The sequence below is a fragment of the Mobula hypostoma genome, chromosome 5 (assembly GCF_963921235.1).
Source record: "Mobula hypostoma chromosome 5, sMobHyp1.1, whole genome shotgun sequence".
Lineage (NCBI taxonomy): Eukaryota > Metazoa > Chordata > Chondrichthyes > Myliobatiformes > Myliobatidae > Mobula > Mobula hypostoma.
In genome coordinates this window covers 6,266,976-6,292,991 of record NC_086101.1, presented here as the reverse complement: position 1 = coordinate 6,292,991, position 26,016 = coordinate 6,266,976, and the positions used below count along the sequence as shown (strand labels likewise).

Below are 26,016 nucleotides of genomic sequence, written 5' to 3'. Positions count from 1 at the left end.
AGGCTTTTTCCCAGGGCTGAAATGGTTGCCACAAGAGGACACAGGTTTAAGGTGCTGGGGAGTAGAAACAGAGGAGGGGTCAGGGTTAAGTTTTTTACTCGGAGAGTAGTGAGTGCGTGGAATGGGCTGCTGGCAATGGTGGTGGAGGCGGATACAATAGGATCTTTTAAGAGACTTTTGGATTGGTACATGGAGGTAAGAAAAATAGAGGGCTATGTGTAAGCCTGGTAATTTCTAAGGTTAGGACAAGTTCGGCCCAACTTTGAGGGCCGAAGAGCCTGTATTGTGCTGTAGGTTTTCTGTGTTTCTAGATGGCATACAACATTGCAAAAATTTGTAGAAAGGCTGAGGACTGGGAAAAACTGGCATATGGAAATCATGTCGGTAGGTGTATGATTATGCACTTTGGTCGAAAGAAGAAATGTGTAGACTATTTTCTAAATGGGGAGAAAATTCAAAAGTCAGAGTGCAAGGGAATTTGGGAGACCTTGTGTAAGATTTCCTAAAGGTTAACTTGCTGGTTGGGTTGGTAAGGAGGACAAATGCAGTGTTAGCATTAATTTTGAGAGGGATGGAATATAAAAGCAGGGGCTTTATAAGACATTGGTCTGGCTGCACTTGGACTATCGTGAGCAGGTTTGAGCCCCATGACTAAGAAAGGATGTGCTGGCATTGGAGAGGGGCCAGAGGAGGTTCACAAGATTGATCCCAGAAATGAAAGGGTTAACATATGAGGAGTGTTTGATGGCTCTAAGCCTGTACTCACTGGAGTTTAGAAGAGTGGGGGAGGATTGCTCTCAAACCTATTGAATATTGAAAGGTCTGGATAGTGTCAATGAAGGGAGGATGTTTGATACAGTGGGTGAGTCAAGGACCAGGGGGCATAGACTCAGACAAGATCAGCCTTTCTCATCATTTTGCCCTGGAGGAACCCTTGAAATAATTTTCAGCTCTCGAGGAACCCTTGTGTAAAAAATATTATATCTGCAGCTCATGGTACATTAGCTTGATCAGTTGTAGATATAATAATCTGAAAATAATTCAGTATTGTTTTAAGTAGAGAATCAATTTGTAGCCAACCATTCTTGGAAAGAAAACAGGTAGTCCAGATTAGCTTCAGTTTCTTGAAATTAATCTCTTTCTTTCCCTTTCATAAGTTTAAAAAAATCAAAAGGCAATCATAATAAATTTCTGTTAAATAACTGGTTCTGGAATTCTCCGAGGTGGTTTTCTTTAAGACTTGAGACTTTTTGGTTTCCTTCCTCACTCTCAAGTCCAAGTAGCAGTGGAAACATTTCAAGATTTCCTTTTGCAACATGATTTTTCCAAAGATTCAGTTTTCTTTTAAATCCAAGAAGATTGTCACTTAAGTCAAAACATTTTCTCCATGGCCTTGCAGAGACTTGTTCAACTGGTTCTTATGATGAAAAATGTCTGCTAAGTGGGCCAGTTTCTGCAGCTATTCTTCATCTTCAAAGCACTCAGCAAAATCTGGCCGACTATTTTCTTGAAAGTACTCCTGCAATTCACCTTTCAGCTCAAATACCCTGTTGAGAACTCTTCCTCTGCTAAGCCACCAGATTTCTGTATGTGAACCTTGTTCAAGTTTTCACACTGTTTTTTAAACATTCTCGAGTGAACTGGTCTTTCTTTAATAAAGTTAACCATTTTTGTAGCATCATCCGGAACTTTTTTCATTTAATCTCCAAGAGTTTTTGATATCAGCACCTCTCTGTGAAGAGATTTTCTTTAACAGGAGAAATGAAACTTCTCATGGAGCCAACCATTGATGGTCACCATCAGCGCAGATGTCTACACAGCTCCTCCGGGTCAGACCTTTGGCTTTCAGCTATGAAACAAAACAAAATACCATAAGGCAAAGGAGAAGAAATTGGCCATTCGGCCCATCGAGTCTGCTTCGCCATTTTATCATGAGCTGATCCATTCTCCCATTTAGTCCCACTCCCCCGCCTTCTCACCATAACCTTTGACGCCCTGGCTACCTAGATACCTATCAATCTCTGCCTTAAATACACCCAATGACTTGGCCTCCACTGCCGCCTGTGGCAACAAATTTCATAGATTCACCACCCTCTCGCTAAAAAAATTCCTTCACTTCTCTGTTCTGAATGGGTGCCCTTCAATCCTTAAGTCATGCCCTCTCGTACTAGACTCCCCCATCATGGCAAACAACCTTGCCACATCCACTCTGTCCATGCCTTTCAACATTCGAAATGTTTCTATGAGGTCCCCCCTCATTCTTCTAAACTCCAAGGAATACAGTCCAAGAGCGGACAAACGTTCCTCATATGTTAACCCTCTCATTCCCGGAATCATTCTAGTGAATCTTCTCTGTACCCTCTCCAACGTCAGCACATCCTTTCTTAAATAAGGAGACTGAAACTGCCCCCTGTACTCCAAGTGAGGTCTCACCAGCGCCGTATAGAGCCTCAACATCACATCCCTGCTCCTATGCTCTATTCCTCTAGAAATGAATGCCAGCATTGCATTCGCCTTCTTCACCACTGACTCAACCTGGAGGTTAACCTTAAGGGTATCCTGTACGAGGACTCCCAAGTCCCGTTGCATTTCAGAACTTTGAATTCTCTCACAATTTAAATAATAGTCTGCTCGTTTATTTCTTCTGCCAAAGTGCATAACAATACACTTTCCAACATTGTATTTCATTTGCCACTTCTTTGCCCATTCTTCCAATCTATCCAAGTCTCTGCAGACTCTCTGTTTCCTTAGCACTACCAGCCCCTCCAACTACCTTTGTATCATGAGCAAACTTAGCCACAAAGCCATCTATTCCATAATCCAAATTGTTGATGTACAACGTAAAAAGAAGCGGCCCCAACACGAAGCGACCCCTGTGGAACACCACTGGTAACCGGCAGCCAACCAGAATAGGATCCCTTTATTCCCACTCTCTGTTTCCTGCCAATCAGCCAACGCTCTATCCACGTATGTAACTTTCCCGTAATTCCATGGGCTCTTATCTTGTCAAGTAGCCTCATGTGTGGCACCTTGTCAAAGGCCTTCTGAAAATCCAAATATACAACATCCACTGCATCTCCCTTATCTAGCCTACTTGTAATTTCCTCAAAAAATTGTAATAGGTTTGTAAGGCAGGATTTTCCTTTAAGGAAACCATGCTGAGTTCTGCCTATCATGTCATATGCCTCCAGGTACTCTGTAACCTCATCCTTCACAACCGACTCCAACAAGTTCCCAACGACCAATGTCAAGCTAACAGGTCTATAATTTCCTTTTTGCTTCCTTGCCCCCTTCTTAAATAGTGGAGTGACATTTGCAATCTTCCAGTCCTCCGGAACCATGCCAGAATCTATCGACTTTTGAAAGATCATCGCTAATGCCTCTGCAATCTCCACAGCTACTTCCTTCAGAACATGAGGGTGCATTCCATCTGGTCCTGGAGATTTATCTACCTTTAGACCAATCTGCTTCCTGAGTATTTTCTCTGTCGTAATTGTGACTGCGCAAACTTCTCTTCCCTGCCACCCTTGAGTGTCCGGTACACTGCTGATGTCTTCCTCAGTGAAGACTGATGCAAAATACTCGTTCAGTTCCTCCGCCATCTCCTTATCTCCCATTACAATTTCTCCAGCATCATTTGCTATCAGTCCTATATCTACTCTCACCTGTCTTTTACTCTTTATATACTTGAAAAAGCTTTTAGTATCCTCTTTGATATTATTTGCTGGCTTCCTTTCATAGTTCATCTTTTCCCTCTTAATGACCTTCTTAGTTTCCTTTAGCAAGCTTTTAAAAACTTCCCGATCATCTGTCTTCCCACTAATTTTTTGCTTCCTTGTATGCCCTCTCCTTTGCTTTAACTTTGGCTTTGACTTCTCTTGTCAGCCACAGTTGCATCCTCTTCACATTCAAAAATTTCTTCTTTTTTGGAATATACCTGTCTTGCACCCTCGTCACTTCTCGCATAAACTCCAGCCACTGCGGCTCTGCCGTCCTTCCCAGCAGTGTCCCTGTCCAGTCAACTTTGGCCAGTTCCTCTCTCATGCCACTGTAATTTCCTTTACTCCACTGAAGTACCGACACATCAGATTTCGGCTTCTCTTTTTCAAATTTCACAGTGAACTCAATCATGTTATGATCACTGACTCCTAAGGGTTCCTTCACCTCAATCTCTCTAATCACCTCTGGTTCATTACACAATACCCAATTCAGTACAGCCGATCCCCTAGTGGGCTCAAGAACAAGCTGTTCTAAAAAGCCATCTCGCAGACATTCTACAAATTCTCTCTCTTGAGATCCAGTACCGACCTGATTTTCCCAATCCACTCGCATCTTAAAATCCTCCACAATTATCATAACACTGCCCTTCTGACAAGCCTTTTCTATTTCCTCTTGTAACTTGTAGTCCACATCACTGTAGCTGTTTGGAAGCCTGTATATAACTGCCATCAGGGTACTTTTACCCCTGCGATTTCTTAGCTCAATCCATAAAGATTCTGCACCTTCTGATCCTATGTCACCTCTTTCTAATGATTTAATATCACTTCTTACCAATAAAGCCACGCCTCCCCCTCTGCCTACCTTCCTATCCTTCCGATACACCGTGTATCCTTGGACGTACAGCTCCCAGAGACATGCATCCTTTAGCCACGTCTGAGTGATGGCCACAATATCATACCCGCCAATCTGTAGCTGTACGACAAGATCATCCACCTTATTCCTTATGCTGCGTGCATTTAAGTATAACACCTTAAGACCAGTATTTGCTGCTGCAACTTTATTGCACTGCAACTCACCCCAATGGCTACAAATTTGTCCCATCACCTGCCTGTCTTTCCTGATATCCTTACTGTTCACTATCTTAGAATCATTTTTGTTTTCCCCTCCTCAACTCCGTCATTCCGGTTCCCATCCCCCTGCCAAATTAGTTTAAACCCTCCCTTAGAGCTCTATTAAACCCTCCCGCCATATACATGTAGATATATCTTGGCCTTTGCTTCTTTCAGGCAGCTCTTTGCAACAGAAAAAATATTCTTGAATTTCACCATCATTTACAAATCTTACAAAAGCTGGAACATGACATTTATTGGTGAAATCTGTTGACTCATCAGCCTGGATAGAGAAGATGTTGTTTTTCAGTTTATCTCACAAAACCTTTTCAGTATCATGTGACATGTCGTCAATATGTTGACTGTTTGAGAGTGAAACGTTTTCAATTTCTTGTACTGTATCTTGTCCTAGCATTTTACCCACAATAGTTTTACATGTTGGCATTATTAGGTTTTCAGCAACTGTGTGACTTTTCCTTTTCTGCTACTATATGACTCGTGTCCTGAATCCTTTCACTGACTGTGACTATATTAACAAAAGCTTTACTCTGTTTCTTTTGCTATTCCAGTCTTTTACTTTCAACTCTTTTACGTGTCAGATGACTGATTTATTGTTAAGTGCCTTTTCAATTCTGTTTGAGCCATTGCTACATTTGTACGTTTTGTACCACAGATTAGTCTCAATGGATCACCAGTCTGTGTAAGAGCAATTGAAAAGTAGCTTTCATTGTAAAGACGGACTTTTTTGTGTCCCTGTTGCATTAGTGCAGTGAAATGACTCAGAAGATTGTAGTTCCTCATCCTTCAGCTTATCAAAATTGTCCACAAGCCTAGAATCCTCCTCTTCAATCTCACATTTCCTCATCAATAAATTGCCATGTTACTGTCTTTAGAGTGAAAATTTTGATCCAGTTTTCTGCTATACTTAATTCGATTTGTGAGCCATGATTTTTTTCTTTTTTCTTTTCTTTAAATTTTATTTTTATTTGGATAAGGTATTTACAAGTAATACACAAACTTTTCTTTTACATATATAACCTTTTCCATTTTTTATGTGAGTAAATCTATATTAATTTGTACATTCACAAGTGCACATTGAGATAATATAGAAAATAATTAGGTAGATGTTTAAGTGCAATTGTAATTCCACTCTATTAAACTAAATAATGATAATAGTTGTTATAAAAATATGAATAATAGTGGCTAGATGCTAATTTCCATGTATCTCTTCTGGTCCATTTCTTTTTTGTCCAAAATTTCCTCAGATCCTTTCTTCACTTGTGTTAATTCCACATTTTCCAAAAAAAGAACAGTAAACTTCGACTCATAAGGGAGAATGAGGCAGTCATAGATGAGAGCTACAGGGAGGTAGTCATACCTAGGCTGTCGGAAGCAGGTCGTTGGGTGACAGTCAGAGGGGGGAAAGCGAAAGTGAGCAGACAGGTAGTGCAGAGCACCCCTGTAGCTATTCCCCTGAATAATAAGTTTACCGTCCTGGATACTGTTGGTGAGGACGACCGACCAGGTGTAAGCCACAGTGGCAGGGCCTCCGGCACTGAGTCTGACCCAGTGGTGCAGAAGGGTGGGATGGAAAAGAGGATAACTGTCATCAGGAGATTTTGTGGATGCGAGAAGGATACCCGCATGGTTTGTTGCCTCCTGGGTGCAGGGTCTGGGATGTCTCTGACCGGGTGCATGACATCCTGGTACGAGAGGGAAAGCAACCAGAAGTCGTGATACATGTTGGGACCAACGACATAAGCAGGAAGAGGGATGAGGTCCTGAAGTGTGGGTTTTGGGAACTAGGCAGAAGGCTGAAGAACAGGACCTCAAGGGTGACGTTCTCAGGATTGCTGCCAGTGCTACGTGACAGAGATGGTAAGAATTGGAGGAGGTGGTAGTTGAATATGTGGCTGAGAAGTTGGTGTAGGGAGCAGGGTTTTAGATTTTTAGATCATTGGGATCTCTTCTGGGGAAGGTGGGATGTGTACAGATTGGATGGGTTGCACCTGAACTCGAGGGGGAGCAATATCCTTGCAGGTAGGTTTACTAGCATGGTTCAGGAGGGTTTAAATTAATTTGCAAGGGGGATGGGACCCAGAGCGATAGAGCAGTGAAAGAAGTGCATGGAGTAAAGCCAGATCTAACATATTGAGAGGCTTTGAGGAAAGAGAAGCAGAATAAACGGTGTAAAGACAGTAAGGTAGAAGGGCTGAAATGTGTGTACCTCAATGCAAGAAGCATCAGGAACAAAGGTGATGAACTGAGAGCTTGGATACATACATGGAATTATGATGTAGTGGCCATTACAGAGACTTGTCTGGCACCAGGGCAGGAATGTATTCTCAATATTCTTGGATTTCAGTGCTTTAAAAGGGATAGAGAGGGCGGGAAAAGGGGAGGAGGGGTGGCAGGGATACTATTACAGCTACAGAAAGGGTGGGTAATGTAGCAGGATCCTCTTTTGAGTCAATATGGGTGGAAGTCAGGAACAGGAAGGGAGCAGTTACTCTACTGGGTGTATTCTATAGGCCCCCTGGTAGCAGCAGAGATACAGAGGAGCAGATTGGGAGGCAGATTTTGGAAAGGTGCAAAAAACAGAGTTGTTATCATGGGTGACTTTAACTTCCCTAATATTGATTGGCACCTGATTAGTTCCAAGGGTTTAGATGGGGCGGAGTTTGTTAAGTGTGTCCAGGACGGATTCCTGTCACAGTATGTGGACAGGCCGAGCAGGGGGAATGCCATACTAGATCTAGTACTAGGTAACGAACCGGGTCAGGTCACAGATCTCTCAGTGGGTGAGCATCTGGGGGACAGTGACCACTCCTCCCTGGCCTTTATAATTATCATGGAAAAGGATAGAATCAAAGAGGACAGGAAAATTTTTAATTGGGGAAAGGCAAATTATGAGGCTGTAAGGCTAGAAGTTGCGGGTGTGAATTGGGATGATGTTTTTGCAGCGAAATGTACTATGGACATGTGGTCGATGTTTAGAGATCTCTTGCAGGATGTTAGGGATAAATTTGTCCCAGTGAGGAAGATAAAGAATGGTAGGGTGAAGGAACCATGGGTGACAAGTGAGGTGGAAAATCTAGTCAGGTGGAAGAAGGCAGCATACATGAGGTTTAGGAAGCAAGGATCAGATGGGTCTATTGTGGAATTTAGGGAAGCAAGAAAGGAGCTTAAGAAGGGGCTGAGAAGAGCAAGAAGGGGGCATGACAAGGCCTTGGCGAGTAAGGTAAAGGAAAACTCCAAGGCATTCTTCAATTATGTGAAGCAAAAAAGGATGACAGGAGTGAAGGTAGGACCAATTAGAGATAAAGGTGGGAAGATGTGCCTGGAGGCTGTGGAAGTGAGTGAGGTCCTCAATGAATACTTCTCTTCGGTATTCACCAATGAGAGGAAACTTGATGATGGTGAGGACAATATGAGTGAGGTTGATGTTCTGGACCATGTTGATATTAAGGGAAAGGATGTGTTGGAGTTGTTAAAAATACATTAGGACGGATAAGTCCCCGGGGCCTGACGGAATATTCCCAGGCTGCTCCCTGAGGTGAGAGAAGAGATTGCTGAGCCTCTGGCCAGGATTTTTATGGCCTCGTTGTCCACGGGAATGGTACCGGAGGATTGGAGGGAGGCGAATGTTGTCCCCTTGTTCAAAAAAGGTAGTAGGGACAGTCCGGGTAATTATAGACCAGTGAGCCTTACGTCTGTTGTGGGAAAGCTGTTAGAAAAGATTCTTAGAGATAGGATCTATGGTTATATAGAGAATCATGGTCTGATCAGGGACAGTCAGCATAGCTTTGTGAAGGGCAGATCGTGTCTAACAAGACAGAGTTCTTTGAGGAGGTGACCAGGTATAGAGATGAGGGTAGTGCAGTGGATGTGATCTATATGGATTTTAGTAAGGCATTAGACAAGGTTCCACACGGTAGGCTTATTCAGAAAGTCGGAAGGCATGGGATCCAGGGAAGTTTGGCCAGGTGGATTCAGAGTTGGCTTGCCTGCAGAAGGCAGAGGGTCATGGTGGAGGGAGTACATTCGGACTGGAGGATTGTGACTAGTGGTCTCCCACAAGGATCTGTTTTGGGACCTCTACTTCTCGTGATTTTTATTAATGACCTGGATGTGGGGGTAGAAGGGTGGGTTGGCAAGTTTGCAGACGACACAGAGGTTGGTGGTGTTGTAGATAGTGTAGAGCATTGTCAAAGATTGCGGAGAGACATTGATAGGATGCAGAAGTGGGCTGAGAAGTGGCAGATGGAGTTCAACCCAGAGAAGTATGAGGAGGTACACTTTGGAAGGACAAACTCCAAGGCAGAGTACAAAGTAAATGGCAGGATACTTGGTAGTGTGGAGGAGCATAGGGATCTCGGGGTACATGTCCACAGATCCCTGAAAGTTGCCTCACGGGTAGATAGGGTACTTAAGAAAGCTTATGGGGTGTTAGCTTACATAAGTCAAGGGATAGAGTTTAAGAGTTGCGATGTAATGATGCAGCTCTGTAAAACTCTGGTTAGGCCACACTTGGAGTACTGTGTCCAGTTCTGGTCGCCTCACTATAGGAAGGATATGGAAGCATTGGAAAGGGTACAGAGGAGATTTACCAGGATGCTGCCTGGTTTAGAAAGTATACATTATGATCAGAGATTAAGGGAGCGAGGGCTTTATACTTTGGAGAGAAGGAGGATGAGAGGAGACATGATAGAGGTGTACAAGATAATAAGAGGAATAGATAGAGTGGATAGCCAGCGCCTCTTCCCCAGGGCACCACTGCTCAATACAAGAGGACATGGCTTTAAGGTAAGGGGTGGGAAGTTCAAGGGGGATATTACAGGAAGGTTTTTTACTCGGAGAGTGGTTGGTGCGTGGAATGCACTGCCTGAGTCAGTGGTGGAGGTAGATACACTAGTGAAGTTTAAGAGACTACTAGACAGGTATATGGAGGAATTTAAGGTGAGGGCTTATATGGGAGGCAGGGTTTGATGGTTGGCACAACATTGTGGGCCAAAGGGCCTGTACTGTGCTGTACTATTCTATGTTCTTTGTTCTATGTTAAATATTCGAGCCAAGGGTGCTGACATTAACACTATTACTATGTTGGTGAGACGAACAGTATAAACCATTCGGAGAGTCATCTAAAGTCTGCTCACTCTGGGGTTATAAATTCAATCCATTTATTCCAAATTTGACAAAATTTTTTCCTTTTGAATTCTCAGAGAATAGGTCATCTCTTCCATTTTAAATATTTGCAAAATGATTTCATGCCAATCTTCTAATGTCGGTGATGTTGGATTTAACCACTTTCTGGTGATTGATTTCTTACTTGCTGCTGAAAGGGCCAGCAGCAGCTTTATATCTATCTTCTGTTCCAGAAACAATACATCCCCCAAGTAGAGAGTTTCAAATTTCAGAGTTATCTGAGTCTTGAATACCTTAACTAATGTTTGTGAATACCTTCCCAATATGAACTTAATTTAGGGCAATCCCAAAAAATGTGGAAATGTTTTGCCTCCTTGGAGCCACACCTTCTCCAACATGCCACGTTTGTGTCTTTATATTTTTCCTGATATGGGGTCTCGAAGTATCTTATAATATTTTTCCAACAATGTTCTCTCCAAATCAAAGAGTTAGTCGAAGAGCACTGGAAGCTGCATATTTTCCCCTAAGCTTCCTCTGAAAGTACCAACCCCGCTTCTTTCTCCCACTTCTCTTTAATATACGTTTTCATTTTTGGTGTGAGAGAGGGCATTATATAATCGAGAAATTGATTTACTTGGTATTGAGCTGTAAGCCGAATTCAGAATCTGGAAAAACTCTAATTCTACTGTTGATATGTCTGTATATCTACAACTCTGGTTAACATGATGTCGTACTCGAAGGTACCTAAAAAAAAAAAAGTCATTGTGTTCTAGGCCATGTTTGACCTGCAGGGATTGAAAACTTTGTGTGTGAATGTGAGATAAGTTGTCAGACCTTTCTTTATCCACGGTTCAAATCTTTTTATCTCCTCTGCTGGGAAGAAATTTGGCTTCATAAGCACACCATCTGAAAAGTTTTAACATGTTGTTAATTCCACATGAATTCGCCACCTTCTACCATACTTTTAATGTGAGATTTATCCAGCTGTTTTTAGTCTTTTCCAATTGGGCCATCAGTCCTTTGTCCACTATTGAGGCCTGGAGAAGAAAACTGTCAATCAATCCAAATTCAATTTCCTTCCGTCTAGCCTTATATTCCCTATTACACCAATATAACAGAGGGGTTGTCTGTGAAGCATAAAAATAATTTCTCAAACAAGGAAGTGCCATACCTCCTCCTTCCTTTCCTAACTGTAAGGTGTTAAATCGGATTCTAGGTTTCTTTCCTTGCCAGATAAAGCGGGAAATCAATTTGTCCCATTCCCTGAATTGATTATCATCCACCTCCACAGGTAAAGTCCGGAAAAGATAAAGTAACCAAGGGAGAATATTCATTTGTATGGTATTTATCCTTGAATTCAAACTTAAAAAAGGGATAAGATTTCACTTCTGTATACAGTAGCTGCTTTTATCTCTGAAATTAATGGCCCATAATTTACCTGTGACAATGTTGAAAGATCTTTTGGCAGGGTTATTCCTAAATATTTTAATGATTCAGCTTCCCGCTCAAGATCATATGTATCCTGCAGTTTTTTGGATGCAGTATATTTTTAGGACAAAACCTGCGTTTTCTTTACATTAATTTTATAACCTAATATTTTCCTGAACTCATCCAACAGTGTAAACAATCCTATAAGTGCTTTTTCTGGTTCACTCAAATAGACTAAGACGTCATCTGCGAATAGCGCCACCTTTCTGTTCAATCCCTGCCACCTTGATACCTTTTACAATTCTGCTCTTTCTTATTAGTTGGGCAAGAGGTTCAATATATAGTGCAAAAGGGAGAGGGGAAATTGGGCATCCCGGTCTAGTTCCCCTCTCCAAAATAAAAGAGTCAGAGAGGCCCCCATTGATCTTAATTCGAGCTGTAGGGCTGTCATATAAGTTCTGGAATACCTTAATAAACTTTTCTTGAAAGCCGAATCTTTCTAACACTCTGTATAGGAATACCCAACCATAGAAACCATAGAAAAACTACAGCACAGAAACAGGCCTTTAGGCCCTTCTTGGCTGTGCCAAACCATTTTCTGCCTAGTCCCACTGACCTGCACACGGACCATATCCCTCCATACACCTCCCATCCATGTACCTGTCCACCTGTCCAATTTATTCTTAAACGTTAAAAAGGAACCCGCATTTACCACCTCGTCTGGCAGCTCATTCCACACTCCCACCACTCTCTGTGTGAAGATGCCCCCCACTAATGTTCCCTTTAAACTTTTCCCCCTTCACCCTTAACCCATGTCCTGTGTTTTTTTTTCTCCTCTTGCCTCAGTGGAAAAAGCCTGCTTGCATTCACTCTATCTATACCCATCATAATTTTATATACCTCTATCAAATCTCCCCTCATTCTTCTACGCTCCAGGGAATAAAGTCCTAATCTATTCAACCTTTCTCTGTAACTGAGTTTCTCAGGTCCCGGCAACATCCTTGTAAACCTTCTCTGCACTCTTTCAACCTTATTTATATCCTTCCTGTAATTTGGTGACCAAAACTGAACACAATACTCCAGATTCAGACTCACCAATGCCTTATACAACCTCATCATAAAATTTCCAGCTCTTATACTCAATACTTTGATTAATAAAGGCCAATGTACCAAAAGCTCTCTTTACGACCCTATCTACCTGTGGCGCCACTTTTAGGGAATTTTGTATCTGTATTCCCAGATCCCTCTGTTCTACTGGACTCCTCAGTGCCTTACCATTAATCTTGTATGTTCTACCTTGCTCTTCCTAGAGATGCTGCCTGGCCTGCTGCATTCACCAGCAACTTTTATGTGTGTTGTTCTACCTTGGTTTGTCCTTCCAACATGCAATACCTCACACTTGTCTGTATTAAACTCTATCTGCCATTTTTCAGCCCATTTTTCCAGCTGGTCCAAGTCCCTCTTCAGACTCTGAAAACCTTCCTCACTGTCTACTACATCTCCAATCTTTGTATCATCAGCAAATTTGCTGATTCAATTTACCACATTATCATCCAGATCATTGATATAGGTGACAAATAACAATGGACCCAGCACTGATCCCTGTGGCACACCACTGGTCACATGCCTCTACTCGGAGAAGCAATTCTCTACCACCATTCTCTGGCTTCTTCCATCGAACCAATGTCTAATCTAATTTACCACCTCTCCATGTATACCTAGCAACTGAATTTTCCTAACTAACCTCCCATGTGGGACCTTGTCAAAGGCCTTACTGAAGTCCATGTAGACAATATCCACTGCCTTCCCTTCATCCACTTTCCTGGTAACCTCGTCGAAAAACTCCAAGAGATTGGTCAAACATGACCTACTACGCACAAAGCCATGTTGACTCTCCCTAATAAGTCCCTGTCTATCCAAATGCTCGTAGATTCTGTCTCTTAGTACTCCCTCCAATAACGTACCTACTACCGACGTTAAACTTACCGGCCTATAATTTCCCGGATTACTTTTCGATCCTTTTTTAAACAACAGAACAACATGAGCCACTCTCCAATCCTCCGGCACCTCACCGGTAGACAGCGACATGTTAAATATTTCTGCCAGGGCCCCTGCAATTTCAACACTAGTCTCCTTCAAGGTCCGAGGGAACACCCTGTCAGGTCCCGGGGATTTATCCACTTTAATTTTCCTCAAGACAGCAAGCACCTCCTCCTTTTCAATCTGTACAGTTTCCATGATCTCACTACTTGTTTCCCTTAATTCCATAGAATTCATGCCAGTTTCCTTAGTAAATACAGATGCAAAAAACCTATTTAAGATCTCCCCATTTCCTTTGGTTCCGCACATAGCCGACCACTCTGATCTTCAAGAGGACCAATTTTATCCCTTACAATCCTTTTGCTCTTAATATACCTGTAAAAGCTCTTTCGATTATCCTTCACTTTGACTGCCAAGGCAACCTCATGTCTTTTAGCCTTCCTGATTACTTTCTTAAGTATTTTCTTGCACTTCTTATACTCCTCAAGCACCTTATTTACTCCCTGTTTCCTATACATGTCATACAACTCCCTCTTCTTATTTATCAGAGTTGCAATATCCCTTGAGCACCAAGGTTCCTTATTCCTATTCACCTTGCCTTTAATCCTGACAGGAACATACAAGCTCTGCACTCTCAAAATTTCTCCTTTGAAGGCTTTCCACCTACCGATCACACCTTTGCCAGAGAACAACCTGTCCCAATCCACGCTTTTTAGATCCTTTCTCATTTCTTCAAATTTGGCCTCCTTCCAGTTCAGAACCTCGACCCTAGGATCAGATCTATCCTTGTCCATGATCAAGTTGAAACTAATGGTGTTATGATCACTGGAACCAAAGTGCTCCCCTACACAGACTTCCGTCACTTGTCCTAACTCGTTTCCCTAACAGGAGATCCAATATTGCATCCGCTCTAGTTGGTCCCTCTATATATTGATTTAGAAAGCTTTTCTGAACACCAACCAACTGAGTCAAAAGCTTTCTCAGCGTCTAATCCCACTACCGTTGTCTCTGTCCCGTTCTTAATAACCTGTTCTAATATGTGTAAAGTTCTCCTTATGTTGTCCTGAGTTTGCCTTTGCTGAATGAATCCAGTCTGGTCTAAGTGGATGAGGCCAGGTAGAAGCTTTTCCAGTCTACGAGCTAGTATAGATGTAAATAATTTGTAGTCCAAATTAAGAACACTGATTGGCCAGTAATTACCACATTCTAGTTTATCTTTACCCTCTTTAGGAATAACTCAGATAATCGCCTCTCTCCAGGAAGGTGGAGTTTCTCCTCTCTGTAAGATCCAATTAAAGTTGTTAAGTAATAATGGAACTGACAGTGACTTCAGCGATTTGTACCACTCTGAGGTAAACCCATCAGAGCCTGGAGACCTTCCGACCTTTCATCTAGAGATGGCCGCGTTCAGTCCTTTAGCATTTACTGGTTCTAATAGGCATTCATTTTGTAAATCTGTAAGCTTGGGTAGATCTAAAGTATTCAGGAAAGTGTCTATATAGGGCTCGTTGGAGGCCCGGGGTTGAGAGTACGGCTCTCGATAATATGTTTCTTTCAAAACTCTCTTGTATTTTCCCAATTGTATTCTCCACAAGCTTTGTTTTTGGATTCTTTATTTTATGAATTATATTATCTGCTTATTGTTTACGTAACTTATGTGCTAATAATCTAGCTGATTTTCCTCCTACTTCATAATTCTTTTGTCTCAGGGAAAGAAAGTTTCTTTGAGTTTCCAATCTGTATATATCATCAGTTTCACTTTGCACTTTCTTAATTTCCTGTTTTAAATTAGAACTAATTTTGTTGCTATCTACAACTTGAAGTTGTTTCAATTTTCCTTGAAGTTCTGCTAGTTTTTGTTCATTGAATTTTCACATGTGAGTAGTAATGGAAATAATTTTCCCTCTCAGTACAGCTTTCAATGTATCCCATGAGATCACTGGTGATGTTTCTCCCGTGTCATTATGGTCCAAGTATTCGTTGATTTCTCCCCTTAATTTCTCCATTACTTTTGGGTTATTGAGTATATGTGAATTTAACCTCCATAGTCTTTTCTTCATTTTCCTTTCCAGAATTAGAGATATAGAGACTGGACTATGGTCCGACAGATCAGTTGTTGCAATATTACACTCTTTTATCCTGAATCTATCTATGTTAAATATATATATAAAAAAAGTCTATCCTTGAATAAGCTGAATGAGGGAAAGAATAATGTGTATAGTCTTTACTAGTGGGATGTAATTCCCTCCACACATCTATAATTCCCAGCTCCTCCATCAATGAATTCACTTTCCTAGTCAGAGGTTTATTCTGAATACCTGTTCTTGAAGAATCAAATGCAGGGTTTAACCTAATATTACAATCCCCTCCGCAGATTACTGCCCTTGAGGACTGACCATTATGTCAAAAATGTGTCTATAGAATGACCATTCACAACCTGGTGGAGCATAAACATTTAACAATGTTATTTCAGTACCTTCTATTCTTCCTGTAATTTTTACAAATCGCCCATCCCTGTCTTTAGTCTCTGAAATATGTTCATAATTATGAGCACTTGATATTAAAGTAGCTACTCTTCTTTTGTGGCCCAATTTATATGATCAATAAAGTACATGCTTAAAGCCCATTCTTTTTAATTTTGCATGTTCGGATTGGCTCATGTGCGTTTCCTGGAGGAAAGCTATTTGTGCCCTCTCTTTTTTTCAATTTAGACATAATCTTATTTCTCTTAATTGGATTCAAAATGCCATTTACATTATAGGAAATTATTTTTACCAGTTCAATTTGCATTTTTCTCTATTAGAAAAAAAACACTCTACTAAACGAACAGTAAGCAATCCCTCCTCAAGAATAAACCAGAACATAAAACCAAACCCTAGGCATTTTTGAACATAGAGCATTTGAAAAATTTTCCCGACTTCCAACAGTGAGGCCTGAACACTGACCCGCTTCAGTTCAGAGGGATCACCCCTATCTCCAGTCTGTGTTAGAGGGCCCTCCGCAGTGTGAACCGTCATTGAGAATCCTCTCCTTTTCATGTCTTGACCATATTGCTATCATTCAAGTTATTCCGTCTAGATTATTTTCAATTATCAGTTTTCATTTTACCTTAAGTACAATTTACTCTTTTCAGACATTTCTCAATTATTCTGCACTCTCTGTATCTTCTCCAGTAACGACTCCGCCTGGGTGATAACTTTAATGGGTAGTCCCCGAATCGCCAGATCCAACGTTGCCTCCTCCAATGTAGCAACACACATCAAAGTTGCTGGTGAACGCAGGAAGCCAGGCAGCATCTCTAGGGAGAGGTACAGTCGACGTTTCAGGCCGAGACCCTTTGTCCTGAAATGTCGACTGTACCTCTTCCTAGAGATGCTGCCTGGCCTGCTGCATTCACCAGCAACATTGATGTGTGTTGCTTGAATTTCCGGCTTCTGCAGAATTCCTGTTGTTTGCGTTTCCTCCACTGTAGCGTAGGTTTTTGTCCCTTCATCGTAAAAGACTCGTAGCCGAGCTGGATACAGGGTTCGAAATCTGATGTTGTTTTCCTTCAGGACCCTCTGTGTTTCTGCGTATTCCTTCCATCTGGCAAGGATCCCCGGTGCGTAATCGTGGTCCAAACTGATTTTACAGTTGTTCCACATAAGGCCTTTCTTTTCCGATTCCAGTTTAAGCATTTCTTCCTCGTTCTGTAACTGAGAAATCTGACTAGAATTGATCTGGGCTGGGCATCTGCCGGGGGCTGTGGTGCTAATGCGTGGTGGGCCCTTTCTATCTGTCGGTCTTTTGCGTCTGGTATTTCAAGGTTCTGTCTAAGCAGATTCTCCACGAAGGGAATTACCAATCCAGGTTTACCTTCAGCTCCTTCAGGAACTCCATGGATCCTCACATTTTGCCTTCTTGGTCTGTTAGCTTCCACTGGAGCTGCTCTTGTAGCTTTAGCATTTCTCCTGTCACTTCCTCTGCGTTTTGCAGCCTCTTCTCAGTCCCTACAATCCTCGCTTCGGCTTCATCTAACCTCAGATCAGTTTTTCCTATTTCTCCTTTAATGTCTTCCAGCTGTTTGTTGATACCCGGTCGGCAATTACGAAAATCTCTCCAAGAATCAAAGTCAGTTTCACCGATTCTTCCACATTATCTCTGTCCTGGCTAGCTGTGGGGGAGCTAGGCCCCTCTTCTTGCTGCGTCTTTTTATATTAATCAGCCTTCTGAGCGGACTTTTTGTTCTTGTACTCAGACTCCATCCTTGCCCTTTTCATTGAAAAAGTGATACAATACTAAATATTTGTCTAATTTCGAGTTTGGGGCAGTTTACATTCCTTTTTGTCAACAGACCTTTTCCTATGATGCCATCCTCTTGGTGACCCGGAAGTCCTCCCCCGAGCCATGATTTTTTTTTCATGCACAATGCCGTGCTGACGATCCTTGCCTTTCCAAGTGCTGTCAATCCTGTCTTTCAGAAGCTTTATCACTACTGATATTAGGCTCAGGGGCCTGGAGTTCCCCAGCTTGCTCATCCGGTCTTTCCCAACCAAAGGCACCACCTGAGCCACCCTCCAGTCTTCCAGCAGCTCACCTGTGGTGAATTGTCAAGCAAATATGTTTGCCAGGGTCTCTGCAAATTTATCCCATGTTCTAATGAGATGGGGGTGGGATCGTAGGCAAGAAAACAAAGAGATCCTCGTCGCCCATTTTCATCCCCTCCACCTTGTAGTTCCATCTATTCACACTGCTACATGGATCTTCCCCTTAGTAATAATGATCAGGGAGGCACAGAAAGAATCTGTAATTCGCAACAAGTACCTTTATTGTCTCCACGAAAGCACACGTGAATGCACACAACCGATTACCTGTGTGCTCACCTGCTGAGTTTTCCAGATCCTCCATGAACAGTCACAGAATAGAAAAGGTAATCCCAGTAAAAAAGAGTCTCTGCTGGCCCTGTGTTCCTCATAGTCCCGTTTTGAATCTCAACATCGGTGGGGCATTTCAAATCCACAATGGTGACTCTCAGAGAGTCAATGCAGCCAGCACACTCGAATCGTCTGCTTTTGTATTCACTGCTTACCCAATTCAAATGTTGCATTTCAGTGTTATTGGCTGTGGGTCATGTGACTGACCTTTAACACATTCATTTTGGTTCTACTCCAACCAGCATTCATTCTTTCACAACAAGCTGGAGGAACTCAGCGGGTCGGGCAGCATCCGTGGAAAAGATTGGTCAATGTTTTGGGCCAGAACCCTCCGTCAGGATGCTGCCCGACCTGCTGAGTTCCTCCAGCTTGTTGTGAGTGTTGCTTTGGCCCTAGCATCTGCAGATTATTTTGTGTTTAGCATTCATTCTTTGCCCTCTCGCCAGTAAATGACAACTGGTAATTTATGGCTCTATTGTTCTCTTCAGTAACCATCACGAATCATGCAGAACAGATACAGGCCCCAGCAGTCACAAACCTCCAACCAAAGAGCATATCAGAAATAACTTCTTTTTCGGAAATGAGCCTTAGCCCAGCAGATGACCCGATGCATTGTTTCTGCTTTAAAACATTTATGAAGACAAGCAACTTAAGTTCTCAAAATGGAGGACAGATTGTTCATAAAATGGCAGCCTCTGTCTCCTTCCACCTCATGGCAAGAGCAAAGACACTTGGTCTGTCTGCTTCCACTGTCCTTGATTCATTCAAATTCACTCATTTGTAGCCTGTAGTTCCTCCTGGCCAGAAACACTGTTCACTCACAGGCTTTCCAGCCCTCTCCCATCCGGTTCTGGTTCCATCTGCCATTCGTCTCTCCCCGAATGGTTCCCATTATCACCTCCGTTACTGAGAAGATTACAAAACAAGGCAGCCTTTGGTTTCCTGTTTTCCACTTTCTCACGCTCTCCATCACCCAATCCTGCAACCTCGCTCCATCGTCCTCTCATTTGTTTCTCTGTCAATCTCCATCTGTCATTCATCTCCTGGTGTCCCCCAACTGGAGACCAGACTACCCCACCCCTCCCCAACCTGGGGTAACCTGCCCACCATTTATCACCACTCCTCAGTCCACAGTCACTCCTGCCTCATCACTCCCCTTGTCCTCTGTATACCGGCCATCTCCCCTCTCCACTCTCAGTCCTGATGTACGGTTTTGACATGAAACGTCGACAGTCCCTCTCCCCGACAGATACTGCTCGACCCATTGACTTCCTCCAGCAGTTTGTGTGAGGCCTGATTATTGCATATAGTTAAGGTGGAGGGAAAGAAATTTTTGAACGATCGGGGGATGGAGGTTTTGGATATCTGACATAGAAGAGGAATTGATGCCGGGACCGATCAGTCACTGTCACTTTGAATGAAGGACCTGTTCCTGTGCTGTACTGTTCTATGTTCTCCGTTCTCTGTTTAAAGTAATGAGAGGAGATCTCAGGGAACACAGGGAGGATGTTTCCGCTGTCAAGCAGTCGAGGGTCAGAGCTGACTACCTCAGGGTGGTTATACCCTCGAGCGGATGGTGTATCTTTGGAATTCTCTGCACCAGAGAACTGTGTGGTCTCAGTCATTCAGTTGATTGAAAGTCACAGGATCATCGTCTTACATCACAGAAATGGACCTTTCAACCCATCACCTGTGTGCTGACCTATTTACCCATCTACACTCATCCCACTGGCTGATATTAGGTGACACTCCTTCTGTGCCTTGTCCATTGAAATGTCCGTCCAAGTGAATCTTAAACCCGGTGGGCTGGTGGGCTGGAGGGCTGGAGGCCTGTGACCTGCAGGCGTTGCTGCTGGGTCTGCAGTTGTTTGTTATTCATTTTAATAATTTGGATGAGAATGCAGGTGACATAGTTAGTAGGTTTATGATTGACACTAAGATTCGTGGTACAGTGGGCAGTGAAGAGGGTTATCTATGTTTACAATGGGCCATTGATCAACTGGGCCAGTGGGTCGAGGAATGGCAGGTGGGGTTTAATTCAGGGAAATGTGGGGTGTTGTACTTTGGGAAACAAACCAGGACAGGACTTACACAGCAATTGTACCACTCTGGAGAATGTTGTCCAACGGAGAGACCAAGTGGCACAGGTACATCGTTCCTTCAAAACCATGACACAGTTTAGAGTGCTTGCCTTTATCAGTCAGAATACTGAGTACAGGAGCTGGGACTTCCTGTTCCGTGTGTACAAGACGTTGGTCCGGCCACATTTGGAGCAGTGTGTACAGTTCTGGTCACCTTGCTATAAGAGGGATGTAACTCACCTGGAGAGGGTGTATACAGATTTACAAGGATGTTACGGAGGCTGGAGAGCTTGGGTTATAAGGAGAGGCTGGACAGGCTGGGACTTTCTCTCTGGAACTGAAGAGGTTGCCAGAAGAAGCTGCAGAGGTGGGTAGAGCAACTCAAGTATTTATCATTAGCCTAATCACAAGAAAATTTACAATAATCAATTAACCTAGTAACTGGTACACCTTTGGAGGAAACCAGAGCATCTGGGGGAAACCCACGCAGTCATGGGGGTGGGGGATGTAGAAAACTCCTTCCAGACAGCACCAGAATTTAACTCCAAACTCCAAGAGTGGATGCAAGTTGTAATGACCTCGCACAAACCGGTATGATGCCAAGCAAATAGGACTATGTCATTAAAGCAAGTTGGTTGGCACAAACGTGTTGGGCCGAACAGGCTCTCTGACCTCCTGTTTAAACCCCTCCTGTATTCACTCGCCCCATCCCCATCTGGATCCAGTTGTTGTCCCAGCACCTACCCACACCGGTTTTTACTGGTCATCTCCCCTCGTTCCCTTCATTCTTCATGAAAGATCTGGACTTGAAACGTGGCCTGGCCACTTCCCGCCACACACGTTGATCCGTTAAGTTCCTGCAGAATTTTGCCTATGCTGATCGGGAAAACTCAGCTCTTTATCCCAGAGGAAAAACCTCGGGAAGCTGCTGGTTGTCCATCCGCTGTAGTTTGTTTAAAACCCCGGGAAAGGGTCCTGTTGGCCACCCGACTGAGCCTGAGGCCCAGCGGCCTCTCCCCCGGTCCGGTCCCGGGGCCGCGCTGCCCGGGGGTCCCCCGATCCCCGGGGACTCTCTAATTCTCTGCTTCTCCCCCCAGTCTCTGTCACCCTGGATGTGGAAACGGCGAATCCGCTGCTCGAGGTGTCTGAGGATCGGAAGAGTGTGAGACGGACCCGGACCCGGAGGATTCTCCCTGACACCGGGAAGAGGTTCACAGTCTGGGGTTGTGTGCTGGGATCGGAGGGGTTCACATCGGGGAGACATTACTGGGAGGTGGAGGTGACGGGGAATCGGTGCTGGTGTCTGGGAGTCGCCGCAGAGTCTGTGAAGAGGAAGGGATCGGTCACACGGAGTCCGGAGACCGGATTCTGGACCATCGGGCGGGATGGTGACGAGATGAAGGTTCTCACCTCCCCTGAGTCCCGTCTCCCTGCCGGTCCCATCCCCGGGAGGGTGGGAGTTTATCTCAGTTACCAGTCCGGGACAGTTTCATTTTACAACGCGGAGACCAAGTCCCATCTCCACACCTTCACTGGGAATAAATTCACGGGGAAACTTTATCCTTTCTTCTGGACTTGGGATGGAAACCAGTGGCTGAGAATCTGCTCCGGTTCCGCTGCGGGTCTGTAAACGGGTCGGGTCCGGGACCGGCGTCAGGAGTAAGTCAGTGTAAATATAAATGTGCGGAGAGTGAAATAAACACGATGTGAGAATTATCGATCCACTTATTTTAACTCGTTCACCGCATCGGTCAACGGGACAGAAACACCGCGGATTCAGCAGCAGCCGCGGGTGGCGGGTCCTGAGCTCCCCGGCTCCTGCAGTCCACCGGCACTGAGCCGGGAGAATCGGGACAAGTGGCGGGGGTGCTGACTGGAGGGAGGAAGTCAAGCTGAACCTCAGGGAGGTGGGACATGTTGAATGTGGATCAGAATGAGGTTTAATATAACCAGCAGAAGTCGTGACATTTGTTGACTCTGCGCCAGCAGAGCGATGGAATGCGTAATGATGGAGAAAAAACCTAATTCTGGTAAGGATATATATTAAATAGTGAAATTAAATAATTAGAGCAAAAATAGAAATAAAAAGTAGTGAGCTAGTGTTCATGGATTCAATGTTCATTCAGAAATCGTTTGGCTGAGGGGAAGAAGCTGTTGCTTAATTGTTGAGTTTCTGTCCCTTGGTAACAATGAGAACAAGGCATGACCTGGGTGATGGAGTTTATAACCCTCTGCAGCTTACTTTGATCTTGTTCAGTAGCCCCCACCCCAGCATAGCAGCCAGTGATGCAGCCAGTGTGAATGCTCTCCACAATTCACCGCATAAATTTTCAAGTGTGTTTGGTGACATACCAACTCTTCTCAAACTCCTAATGAAATATAACCACTACAGTGCCTTCTTCGTAGCTGCATCGATACATTGGGTCCAGGCTGATCCTCAGAGATATTGACAAACAGGAACTTGTAATTGCTCACTGTCTCCACTTCTGATCCCTCTATGAGGACTGGTGTGTCTTCCCTCGTCTTACCCTTTCTGAAGATCACAATCGGTTCTTTGGTTTTACTGATGTTGAGTGCAAGGTTGTCGCTGCATCACCACTCAATGAGCTGGTATATCTCACTCCTGTACGCCCTGTCATCACCGTCTGAAATTCTGCCAACAATCGTATTAGCTGCAAATTTATAGATGGCATTTGAGCCTTGCCTAGCCATTGTCAGGGGCTGTAGAGAGAGTAGCCATTGTCAGGGGCTGTAGAGAGAGTAGCCATTGTCAGGGGCTGTAGAGAGAGTAGCCATTGTCAGGGGCTGTAGAGAGAGTAGCCATTGTCAGGGGCTGTAGAGAGAGTAGCCATTGTCAGGGGCTGTAGAGAGAGTAGCCATTGTCAGGGGCTGTAGAGAGAGTAGCCATTGTCAGGGGCTGTAGAGAGAGTAGCCATTGTCAGGGGCTGTAGAGTCTGTAGAACAGAGGGCAAAGCACACATCCCTGAGGTGCACCAGTGTTGATTGTCAGTGAGGTGGAGACGTTGTTTCCATTCCACACAGATTGTGGTCTTCCAGTTTGGGAGTTGAGATTCAATTGCAGAGGGAGAGAAGAGGCCCAGTTTCTGGATCTTTTTGATCAGAACTGTAGGAATGATGGTGTGAAACGTGGAGCTGTGGTCAATAACCAGCATCCTGACATAAGTATTTGTATTGTCCAGGTGATTCATATCGCATGGAGAGACAATGAGATTGCTTCCACCACAGACCTGTTATGGAGATAGCAAATGCTGTTCTGTTATTTAGGAATACTCTGAAAATAAATGAGGAAAATATAGGCCGGTGAGTCTGACCTCAGTAGTGAGAAAGTTTGGAAGTTTGGAAGACAGGGACTGATTAGGGATAGTTAGCATAGCTTTGTGCATGGTAAATCATATCTAATCAATCTTGTAGATTTTTTTAGGAAGTTTCCAAAGAAAATTAATGAAGGCAAGGCAGTGAATGTTGTCTCCATGAACTTTTGCAAGGTCTCGAATTGGAGGTTGGTCAAAAAGGCTGGATTGTTTTGCATTCAGGATGAGGCAATAAATTGGATGAAAATCAGGTTTGATACCACCTGCTTATGTACGTGAAATTTGTTGATATGCACTCAACATTGCAGTACATGATAAAATCTGAATTACGGTGAGAAGTATATAAATATATAAAGTTAAATTCAATAAGTATTGAGAAAAAGATAGTAGTGAGGTAGTGTTATTGGGTTTGATACCCATTCAGAAATCTGATGACAGAGAGGAAGAAGCAATTCTTGAATTGTTGAGTGTGTGTCTCCAGGCTCCTGTACCTCAACCCTGATGGTACCAAGGAGAAGTGGGCATGTCCTGGGTGATGGGGGTCGTGAGTGATGGATGTCCCCCTTTTTCAGGCAGCGTTTCTTGAGGGTCCTGGATGCTGGGGAGCCGAATGCCCGTGATGAAGCTGGTAAGTTTACAACTTTCTGCAGCTTATTTTGGTGCTATGCAGTGTCCCACCCCCAGAGCAGATGGTGATGCAGCCAGTTAGAATGCTCTCCTTGGTGCATCTATGGAAATTTAATGTTGTCTTTGGTGTCATACCAAATCTCCTCAATCTCCAAATGAAGTATAGCCGATGAGATGGGTCAAACTGACACCAGCTGCTGAACACCAGTTCAAGTTCCTGGATGTCAGTATCTCAGTGGATGTATAATATTGATGCATTTACAAAGAAGGTGTCAGTACCTCCAGTTGAACTCTGTCTTTTTGTGTGTTTCCCCCTAGCTGTCAGTTTTGTATTTTGCATGTGCTCCTGTCCCTGCTCCTGCTCTACTCCGGCCCCTGTATCACTGAGTGCTGCCTCTTTTATCTGTTTCTCATTATTACCTGTATTGCTGCCACCCGTGTCTCATTGTGCTCCACCTATCATCTGCCTCTCTGTTTATTGCTCAGTGTATTTCAGTCCTGTATTATCACCTGTTTGTTGCCAGATTGTGCCAGTAAATTTTCCTGAGCCTTTCCAGCATTTGTATCTGTGTTCTGTCCATCTGAATATCGACTCTGCCTGTTTCCCGATTCTGAGTTTTGGATTTCTCTGGATGTTTTGATCTCTGCCTGAACTTTGACTCCAACTTTGTTTGCACTTCGGGATTTGTTACTCAATTAATATCACAATGTGCACAGTACTGGGTCAGCGACTGGGTACCTGCTCCAGCGTCCTGACAGAAGGCATGACAGTGGCCAGATTTCATTAGGAATCTGAAGAGACTTCGTATGTCACCAAAGACGCTGGCAAATTTCTACAGATGTAATGTGGAGAGTATTCTCACTGGCTGCATCACTGTCTGGTTTGGGGGGAGCAGGATCGGAAAAAATCTGCAGAAAGCTGTCAACTCAGCCAGCTCCATCGTGGCACTAGTCTGCCCAGTGTCCAAAACACCTTCCAAAGGCAACATCTCAAAAAGGTGACATCCATAATTAAGGAATCCATCACCCAGGACGTGTCCTTCTCTCATTGCTACCATCAAGGAGACAGGAGCCTGAGGCACACTCAACATTTCAGAAACAGCTTCTTCTCCTCTGCTATCAGAATTCTGAATGAACAATGAACCCATACTTAGTATTTTATTTTATTATTAGTATTTTAATAATTTATTTTACTACGAATTGCAAAGTACTGCTGCAACAAAACAACAAATTTCATGACATCTGCCAGTGATATGAAACCTCATTCCAATTCTGATTCTGGGTCACCGAGGGGGATGGTGACGTGTTCGATGTGAACTCCTACTCTGAATCCAATCTCTCTGCCATCGCAACCTTAAGACACCCTCATTGGAATAAATTCCCAGAGGAGCATTATCCTTTCTCCTGACTCCTGAGTGAGAAGCTTTATGAGATACAGCCTGGAACTGGTCCTTCGAGTCACACTGCCAGCAATCGCCCGATTTCATCCCAAGCCTAATTACAGGACAATGTACAGTGAGCAATTAACTTACAACCAGTACGTTTTTAGACTGTGGGAGGGAACCAGAGAACCTGGAGGAAACCCACGTGGTCATGGGGAGAACCTAGAAACACCTTGCAG

General features: G+C 43.7%; 1 protein-coding gene across 1 annotated transcript in view; it reads left to right on the top strand.

Moving 5' to 3' along the window:
- LOC134346531 (nuclear factor 7, brain-like) overlaps positions 1 to 22,149 on the top strand; it is a 32,875-nt gene extending 10,726 nt beyond the window's left edge. Inside the window, exon 6 of the mRNA XM_063047942.1 lies at positions 21,534 to 22,149. Within this exon, the coding sequence (XP_062904012.1) occupies positions 21,534 to 22,066 (533 nt within the window). The 3' untranslated portion in view covers positions 22,067 to 22,149. The remainder of the gene's footprint in view (positions 1 to 21,533) is intronic.
- Positions 22,150 to 26,016: the final 3,867 nt, after the last annotated feature.